The sequence below is a fragment of the Lolium rigidum genome, chromosome 1, assembly GCF_022539505.1.
Source record: "Lolium rigidum isolate FL_2022 chromosome 1, APGP_CSIRO_Lrig_0.1, whole genome shotgun sequence".
Taxonomy (NCBI): Eukaryota; Viridiplantae; Streptophyta; class Magnoliopsida; order Poales; family Poaceae; genus Lolium; species Lolium rigidum.
Window position 1 is genome coordinate 350,773,842 of NC_061508.1, and position 9,638 is coordinate 350,783,479.

General features: G+C 46.1%; 2 protein-coding genes across 2 annotated transcripts; both read right to left on the reverse strand.

The window, feature by feature from the left end:
- Positions 1–4,094: 4,094 nt before the first annotated feature.
- LOC124684602 (60S ribosomal protein L27-3-like) lies at positions 4,095–4,683 on the reverse strand. The gene has a single exon (XM_047218879.1). It carries the CDS (start codon positions 4,681–4,683, stop codon positions 4,270–4,272), a length of 414 nt encoding a protein of 137 aa, XP_047074835.1. The 3' UTR covers positions 4,095–4,269.
- A 1,136-nt stretch (positions 4,684–5,819) lies between these two features.
- LOC124701742 (probable magnesium transporter NIPA6) lies at positions 5,820–9,190 on the reverse strand. Its single transcript, XM_047233838.1, has 9 exons — positions 9,067–9,190; positions 8,067–8,123; positions 7,896–7,986; positions 7,649–7,809; positions 7,419–7,546; positions 7,206–7,343; positions 6,829–6,921; positions 6,626–6,743; positions 5,820–6,314 (listed from the first exon to the last, which is right to left on the reverse strand). The coding sequence occupies exons 1-9, from the start codon at positions 9,188–9,190 to the stop codon at positions 6,193–6,195; spliced, it is 1,032 nt and encodes a 343-aa protein (XP_047089794.1). The 3' UTR covers positions 5,820–6,192.
- Positions 9,191–9,638: the final 448 nt, after the last annotated feature.

Sequence of the window (9,638 nt, forward strand, 5' to 3'; positions counted from 1 at the left end):
AGGCTTACAGTATCTTGATCTGTGTGACGAGTGGCGACCAATAAGAGCTCCTGCAGGATGCACGTTGGTCTGCCCTAGGGCAAGTTCAGTTCATACTATACATCAAAGACGTAGCTATATTGAGAACCAGAGGGTGGTTGTAACCCGAGTCTACCAGAGTTCAAACCCAAGGTTTATCATTTATGTATCTCATAAAGGCGAAATATTCATTCAGTAGGGGCGTGTGTATACACGTGTATATAAGAGTCTACGTTTGTACTGTGTTTCTAAAAAAAAGACTCAACTATATCGCTCACTGTTCGGGGCCATGAGATCAGCTTGGATATGTGCGCAGGGAGTTGAGAAAAACTTGTTCTCGGGTGCAGTTGAAGCGATTTCGACCTATCCAGAGGGATTCGGTTCCCTGTTCTTGCCTCCTCTTGTCTGTTCTTGGTAGCCATGGTGGTTATGTATGCCGCTAGAAAGATTTGTTACACAAATGAAGTCTTTTTAGTTACACAAATGAAACCTGAAAATGCACAAACTAGACCTGGGATGTATTTTTTTTTTTAGAAACTGGACTACCACATTGTGAGCAGCATAGTGCTCTCTCAGCAAGGCAATATCCAGCCGAAACAAGTTGACATGCCATAAGTTTCATTTCAATTTTGTCTGAGACTACACAAGTTGACATGTCATAAAGGCCTTTTTATTTGGGCTTTTTTAAAGCTTTTTGGCTTTGGCTTATGAGCCAAAAACCACCTAAATAGTGCTTTTTTTGGCTATTGCATGTTGGAAGCCAAAAACAAAGATTCAGATCTTTTGGCTTCCAAAATTCAAAAGACAAAAAAGCACCTATTTAGGTGCTTTTTGATTTATAAGCTAAAACCAAAAAGCCAAAAAAAAAATATCCAAACAAAAAAGCCCCAAGTCTACCACGCGAAGTGTCATTTGTGCTAGTCTACCACGTGAAGGGTCAGCTGTGCTATTCTACCAGGTGAAGGGTCATTTGTTTGGCTTGGGCCGATGTGGGTAATGTTTCAGGTGGGATGGGATATTCCATTAATCCCGTGTCCCATCCCATCCCGATAATCCCGTTCATCCCTTTAAAAAAATTCATTAGTCCCGTACGGGCTGAGTCGGACGAGCCCAACTAGCCCAGCGACAGCCCACAGGTCCCTGAAGTGAACGAGCGAACCCTCCCGTGCTTGCTCAATGCTCACGGGAATATTCCGCCGGCGCCGTCTCCTGATCCCCACTCTACAGCTCGCTTGGTCTCCGGCGACGTGGCGGAGGGCGTCGCGGGAGACGCGGTCGAGGGGGTCGGGGGCCCCCACGTGGAGCTCCTCGAGGCGCGCGTGGCGCGCGGCGAGGACGGTCAGCGCGGCGTCGGTGAGGTCCCGGCAGGCGGAGAGGCGGAGGGAGCGGAGGTTCGTGGCGCGGAGGAAGGGCGTGGCGTCGGCGGCGGCGCACCCGGCGAGGCGAAGGCGGCGGAGGTGGGCAGAGCACCGCGGCGCGAGGGAGGCGGCAGCGGAAGGGTCGAGGCGGCGGAGGTCGGGCGCGGCCCACAGGCACGGGGAGGCCTCGAGGGACCGCCAGGCACGGCAGGTGGCGGCGAGGGCGGCTCCGTCCCGGTAGCTGAGGCGCGCGAAGAAGTGCAGCGTCGGGGAGCGCGGCTCCATCGCCATGACACTTGCGCTCTGTTTGGCTGTCTTCTCTGATTGATTAGAAATTGGGACAAGTGGGACATCCCATAGAAGCCCTATTAGTTTTTGTGTTGGTGGGATGACAGGGAGGTGGGGCAGCGGGATTACAGGGATTTGAGAGAGTGGGAGGCGGACATCCCGTACCCATCCCACCTGAAACATTAGATGTGGGCTTCGCGAAGCTGTTACTGTGTGCCGCTGGAAAGATTGGTTACACAACCGAAGCCCTTTTGGTTACACAAATGAAACCTGAAAACACACAACCTAGACTGGGATATTTTTTTGTAGAAACTGGACTTGGATGTTATAACCACATTGTGAGCAGCATAGTGCTTTCTCAGGAAGGCAAATCATACTCAGACTACACAAGTTGACATGCCATAAGTTTAGTTTCAATTGTCGGTACTCCATACAAATTGAACCTCGCGATAGACAATAATGATATAGATAATGTGACTATCTGGACCTGAGAGCCAAAAGGCACCAGGAAGCCGGTGATTGTTGCACATGCACCACAAACAATCAAATTACCACCATTCAGGACCCAAAACAGTCCAGAATTAAGCATACACACATCAAGTTCGCCAAGAAAGTAATTCAATAAGGCCAACCAGGCTACGGAAGGATGGCGTCAAGGTTGGCACCTTCATTGCAAGGTCATCCAAGAGTACCAGCAGTCAAAATATTTTTAACTAACGGGTCATCTGTTGATAAGGTCACCCAAGAGTAACAGCAGTCAAAATCTTCTTAACTAACCGGTCATCTGTAGTTCTGTAGATAATAGTTCGTAAAAAAAATAGCATGTGAAGTGCTTACTTGGACTCTATTGTTTTAGGTGCTCTATATTCAAACATACTGTCATACAATGTAGAATATACATGCCATGTTTTTCCATCATTTACATGGTATCAGAGCCACAGCTGAGAGCTAAAGCTCTGATGCCATATAAACGTTGATATAAGCAACAGATACATCTTCACTGGAAGACAATGAGCTTAAACATAAAACACACAGGTAGAAAAGAGACCAACCAAGGACAGCACATTACTCATCTTGTACAAATCAGTGAAAAAGGCAGTGAAGAGCATAAGTGATGCCATCTCTAGACACCATGAATAGTCAGAATCCTAGCCTTGATTCCTAGAAAGAACACTCCACAAGACAACGCTACGATTCATTAACCTAATATCATCTTTAAACAGTTTGATCAAAATAAGTAATGCAAAGTGCTTGCCTGGACTCTTGTGTTCTGCATGCTCTATGTTCAAGCATATTGTCATACAATGTAGAATGTATCTGTCGCTTTTTTCCCACATCACATGGTATCAGAGCTATAGCCCAAAGAACTAAAGCTCGGATACCATGTAAAGGTGGATAAAAACAACACATACATCTACATTGTGAGAAAATGAGCTTAAATATAAAACATACATGCACAAAAGAGACCAATCAAAGACAATACATTTCTAATCTTGTACAACCCAGTGATAGATGATGATACAAACTCCTATGTGAAACTAACTAAGTAAACAAGATGAAAGCACTAGAGCTATATCCAGCTTGTTTCATTATTTAAATACGATAAATGCTGCAAAGCAAGACATGACCATGCCAACACCTAAAGGTTCACAAACTTTGGCCTATTGTTCCACAAACTTTGGCATACAGCAAATTATTGGATTAGTCAAATAGAGTGCTAGCTTGGACCCATGCATTCCATATATAGACGTATTAGTCTACCATGAAATGCATCAGTAGGAACCATCAATGGTAAACGTTGTATCACAGCTTTAACTTTTACAGTTAATGCTCTGATACCATGATACCACTGAGAGAAACAACTAATGCATTATCATTGTAAGCCAACAAGGCTACATATAAATTACAAGGAGACACAAGAGACCAAAACAAAGACAATATAAGACTAACCTTAAACTACCATACATTATTATCTAATACCACATACCACATTAAGTAACAGTGCCAGTTTCACTGCAGTGAAATTTACAAAAATGAAGAAGGCTAATATCATATCAAGCAGCAACTGAAATAGACACGATGACAGACACTAAGGTCATACTAGTTGGAACGAACATCAGTGACCCAGTAGTTTTAATGGCACAGAATTGGGCAGTATGAACAAGCCAAGGTCATACAAATCAATGAGGCGCATCGGTTGAGTATTTCTAGTTACTGAACAATTCTAATTGATCAATGTAGCCGGAGGTTACCCAAGTAAGCAAGTACATGAACCTAAATCGTGACTCTAATTAGTGACTCTACACAAAACAGAGAGATGGAATGCATCAAATATAATCAACCAGCAAGAAATATTACTATGATATAAGATAGACAGCATATCACAAGCAGTAATCCTGACCAAAATTCCAATCAGATCTATTGTTCGCATGATTCAACACATGAGACATCATATTTCATCATAAGATCCACACTAAACACAGAGTCTTGTTCATGCTCAATAACAAAACAGGGAATATCTTAGCACAGGCGACAGATACCAAGGACAGGCAAGCTAAATGTAAAAGCGGGGGGTAGTACTCGCAGACACTGCTCTGCTGTGGGTCTAGAAGCGGAGCTTGGTGAAGAACCACCTGTTCTTGCCGGTCTTGAACCTCTCCTCAAGGCGGGCCTTGGCGGCCTTGGCGAGGGTGACCTTCTTGTCGGAGGTGGCGAGGGCGTCGGGGCCGGCCGTGGACACGTCCTTGAAGTCGACGTCGAGGGTGTAGCGGGTGGGCATGAGGTGGGTGAAGTTGACGAGCTTGAGGAAGCACTTGACGCGGGACTTCTTGGCCGTCTTCTTGGCCGAGTCCTTGCGGATCACCTTCTTGGGGTACTTGGCGAGGCCGGCGACGAGGCAGTGGCCGTAGGGGCGGTCCCGCGTGCCCTCCTCGAACACGCGCACGATCACCGCCTTCTTGCCGGCGAACCGGCCCTGCAGCAGGATCACGGCCTTGCCGGGCTTGAGAAACTTCACCATCTTACCTGCCGCTGCGCCGCCGCCGGTGGGTTGGGGGAGAGTTTGGGTGGTGGTGTTGGGGGAAAGCTGGCGGCGTGGGGCGGGCGGAGAATTTATAGGTGGCGACGTTAGGGTTTTGGTTGTGGTGGACGGGTTTGGACGGTTGGATTCGGATCGGACGGTGACGAGGGTGGATTAAGGAGTAGAATGGGCTGGGCTAACGATTTGTTACATGGCCCGTGTTGAGGTTACCTCGGGCCTCTATTGCTTCGCACCAGCTTTAGGTAAGGGGTCTGGCCCAGTTTACCAGGAGCACGGTCCAGTTCATTTGGTTCATTCCCCTAAATTTTATTTTTCGAAAAAGGGTTTCTTCGTTGCAAAAATCTGTCATTTGTAGTTCATTTAGTGATCAATCGATTTTAAATTTAGAAGTAAACAACATTTTTTGCTCAGTAATGCTAGAGTTACGGGCTGATCTTTACGTACAAAAACTTACGGGCTGACGTCTGAATCAGATATTGGCATGGGAGATTTAGGCTGAGCAACTGCCCCAGGAAACTTCCAATCGCACGACCTCCACCTTTGCCCGTAATAAAAATTCTGTAAGCTCAGCCCGTAAGTGTAGGATTATTGTTCATGAGGAAACTACAGATACCAAAGATAACACAGCGGCCAATCTCTCTTTTCTTTTTGAGAACACAGCGACCCATCTCTCTTTTGTTGGCATTGAGTTGGGAGGAAGTATTGATCGATTCAATTTATCCTTCTTTTTTTATATATTAATAATTACTTACCTTTGATTTTTTTTGTCGTACAGATACCTAGAATTTAGCACTGAGCAGTCGGATGCAAAAGTACTTCAATTTCATTACTATGAACAATACAATTGTTGATTGTAGTCAGCAATTAAGACATGTTTACAGGGTACAAAATCAAGCGAAAGACTGTCGACTAAGTAAGAATATCCTTTATTTGTCCATGTAAAATCTGGGTACATATGCACTTTGCTCTGTTAATTCATCAATATAAAACATAGGGTTTCCTCTCTTGACAAGTACATTTTTTTTAACAATATTGACCTCAGCTCAAATGGCAATCAAGTCAAGGAAGTAAAGTATTCATGGTAGGGTGCAGCCTCCACTGAATGCATGCAGATCTGCTCAACGAAATTTAAGCTTAACAATGACACTGAAATCATACATTGTTGTTTCACTGGAACCTAGTTTGAAGAAGAACAAGCAGTTACATAATGCACAACCTGCAGGCACACAAATGCCACCTGCTCACCACTCACCAACAAACAAGTTACGGATTGGAATTGGATAGTATGGCCTATCTGATTCCTAACATCAAATGTTTCTGACATCTACAAGTCCCTATGTACACCGAAAGAATGGCTGATGAAATCTTCACCTTCTCAACCAAAACTGCCAGAATGTTGGCACTGCTAAGACTCCGCTGCGATTCACGTACTTTCCTTTGTACAAATGTCCGTGGTGAAAGTACTGAGAATTAATTCTGAATGTGTTATCAAACTGGGGTAGGTGAACTTTGTGGAGCTGCAAAGTAGTCATCTTCGACATTCCTCAGTAGATTTTCGCTACCTAAGCTGATGTACCAGGATATCCCTCTATCCAGAGGCCACGGAGATGCTGGTAACAGAAGAATAAATTTTCATGTCTTTCCAAAATCTGATATCAATATGACATATGAAAGAACACCGCTTCTAACTGCCTTGGATGAACAAATTTAGTTCAAAATAAGCAGTTGGATCAGGAAAGAACTAAAATATGACAGAACTATTAGCTGGTTAAGCACGAATTAGTTTTAAGTAGAAGAAAAGGTTTCTTAGGATATATAGACGCCTACCAAGGAACCATTTCTTTCAAGGAAAATGGAAATAATGGTGATGCAGCACAACAGTATTGATTTTGAAATAAGTAAAAAGGCACAAAAATATTACCTGCATGACTGGCAGCTTTTTTCTCCTTTGCTGCGTGCAGCAAAATTGTTCCAGTAAGGATTGTTATTAGGCCGCAACATTCAGAAGCAATGCTACTTAAGCTTTGGTCAGCCCCATCCTACATTCGGCAATAAGTAGAATAAGTTGCAAAGTCCACCATTAAATTCAGATTAATTAAATAAAAATCTAGAGTTGGTATCCACCTTGAACATAATTCCATTCGCCACTATTGTAAGGGTGGTAAACAGTACATAATAAACAGGAGAAACAATCGCTAAATCAAAGGTATCAAGTGCCTGCAAAAGTAAGAAAATATCAGCATAACCTAAAAACTGGGAAATATACTACAATTATCATAAATCAACTGCACCAAGTAAATAGTGTCGAACTATCTGTGGAGGAAAACTGAGAAATATTCTAAATATCTGTGGAGGGAAATAAAATTTAATTTAACTCGGATAATGAATAAATATCCAATCCTTGAAAAAGATAATTTGTGAAACTACAGCTCAGTGAGCTCAAAATATATTCACATGTGTAACTACTAACTAGGAACTAGTAGCAGGAAAAGATGTGCTACCTTGTTGAGGTAATTTAGCTGAGAAACCCCACATATAACTGTGACCAGAACAAAAAGCCATGTGTGTGGATAAAAAAGCTGGTTTGTTCCATCCAGTGTAAGCTTTATGGCAACACCAACAGCTTTAATGCTAACGACCTACAAAGCAGTATCCATAAGTTACGAAAAATCCCTGATATTAGGCTGTGCGTCTAAAAGTCAAAGCAAACTTACTGTTAGTGATCCCATTGTAGAGCAGATACCAAGGTATATCAGGATATTTTTCTGACCGTATCGAGGTTCAAAGAAGACCACCAATGTTGCCACGAGTACAAATGTTGTTAGCGCATATGCTAGAAATGCTGCACATGGTTGACGTCCGAATATTTAGAAAGGCCTGTCAGACCATGCAGCTGCACTGAAACAAAAATAATAAGGTGCATGATTGCAGCCTGATGAATCACCTGGTTGAGTAGCTAGGTCCCAGATTTCTTCTACAGAGTTGGGCATGTTCTCTTCTGGAGCATGTAGAACAACGACAACTGAACCTACTATGCACGATATACAACCAAGAACGCCGAGCTTGTTAAGGTGCTCCTTCAGCACAAAGTGCGCTAACACCGAACTGCCCATTGTTTAGAAAATTTGAGTGTCAAGCACGGGAGAATCAAAGACAATGCTGGAACAGATGGTTTCGGTTGCGAGATTCACCTGACGATTATGCTTAACGCTCCAAGAGGAGTCACAAGCACAGCTGGTGCGAAGACATAGGCAACACAGTTCGCAACCTCCCCGAGCAGCACTTGTAAAGGTCAACAAAAGAAATTTTAGTTGCGTAATTAAATCGATAACAGCGGCTTACTTTGGGCAGAATGGACATACTTGTGATCAACCCAGCCCACCAGAGAGGCTCCAGAAGATAGGTGTATCCTCCCCCACCTGTAATTTAGAAAGAGAAAAGCGAGACGTGTAAGCTGAAAGTGGAGAACAATTGCCCAGGAAAATGGTCTAAATTGGGCGGCGAACATCCCTGTATAAAAATCCAAAAAGCAGATTCAATATTTTGTTTTCATAGTGCCAACCATGCTACTTAAGTAGAGGGGTTTAATATATAGTCAGGTATATGAAAATTACGAAACTTGTGTTGGAACTTTTTCAGTTCAATCGACCATCCGAAACATTTTCTACTATCATACATACAGTGAAACGTGGGGTAAAATAGATGATGGTATTTGAGTTCCCCCATCATCGCATTTCGTCGGTCTAGAAAATTCCCATTGTAGTCCTCCATTACCCTGCCTTAGATAGATGATGCTCCCAAGCATGGGCGGGCATACATGCAATTGCTGCGAGGTCTGGTAATTTCTCAGCATTGCTCCCTCTAGTCTAATCCCATCGCGTTTCTCAAAATTCAGACCTGATCCTATGGACTGGAGACCCGCACGGTTCTGAATTTCTGACGACCCATAGGTACAGAAGCGTGGCACGAGATGAGATGATTGGCTGGCCGCCAATCCAGCACGGGGCTGCCAGGCAACCGGGTTGACCCAATCAGCAGAATCTTCGCTGGCGCCCAGAGGACAGCAACAGCCCCGACAAACCGCGGCGCTCTCCTGGCAGCGCACGAAGTTTGACTTTGGAGCGCCAGCAGGGCAACAGCGCCGCAGAGCTGCATTTCGAAATCTCGGGGGCGCCATCGCCTGATCCGGACGCCATCGATACGGCAATCGAATGGGGAATCGAGATCCTAAGCGTTCGTGCCCCGGGTGCCCATCGGACTGCGCAATCGCGGAGCTACGAGCCGACGCACAGAGCGGGGGAATGGTCCGGACGAGGAGTAATCGGAGCGGGAGCAGAGACGCGTAGATAGGGGGGGGGGTACCTGCGCTGACGCCGAGCTTGCCGGCGCGCATGAGGCCGAGCTTCTTGAGGATGAAGCTGCCGCCGACGAAGGCGCTGGAGGCGACCGCCAGCGCCAGCCCCACGGTGTTGTCCGACGACCCCATCCCCCTCCGGAGCCGGCCGCCGCGGCGAGCAGGAGAGAACACGGCCCGACCAGGAGCAGAGAAAGGAGCGTCGTCGGCCAAGAGGTCAGACAAACAGGCCGGCCACGCGGCGCAGAGACCGGCTCCTGCCCGCCTCGGGTTCTCCGGAGGGGGACGCAAGAACCGGGTGGTCAGCGGTGCCGCGCGCGCCTCGGCCTGCTTCCCGCCTCGTGCCGCGCGCGCTCCCTCTTGTTCTTGGCTTTGGTCGTTGGGTGCTGGCGGCTATATCGCGCCGGCTGCTCGGCCGGCCGGTCGTTGGGTCGCCTGCTCTGCTCGGGGAAAGGGGAGGGGGAGACGGAGACAGGGGAGGCGACGCGGGTGCTTCGGACTTGGATGGATGATGGGCTTCCGACATGTGGGGCCGGCAAGGGGTGTCCGCCACTGAACCGCACGTGGTGCCCGCCATTCG

Coding starts and splice junctions, on each gene's coding strand:
- LOC124701742 (XM_047233838.1), bottom strand. CDS start 9,190: ATGGGGTCGTCGGACAACACCGTGGGGCTGGCGCTGGCGGTCGCCTCC. Junction 6,744..6,828: donor CGAATGGAATTATGTTCAAG/GTGGATACCAAC, acceptor TGCCGAATGTAG/GATGGGGCTGACCAAAGCTT. Junction 6,315..6,625: donor AAAAGCTGCCAGTCATGCAG/GTAATATTTTTG, acceptor TTCTGTTACCAG/CATCTCCGTGGCCTCTGGAT.
- LOC124684602 (XM_047218879.1), bottom strand. CDS start 4,683: ATGGTGAAGTTTCTCAAGCCCGGCAAGGCCGTGATCCTGCTGCAGGGC.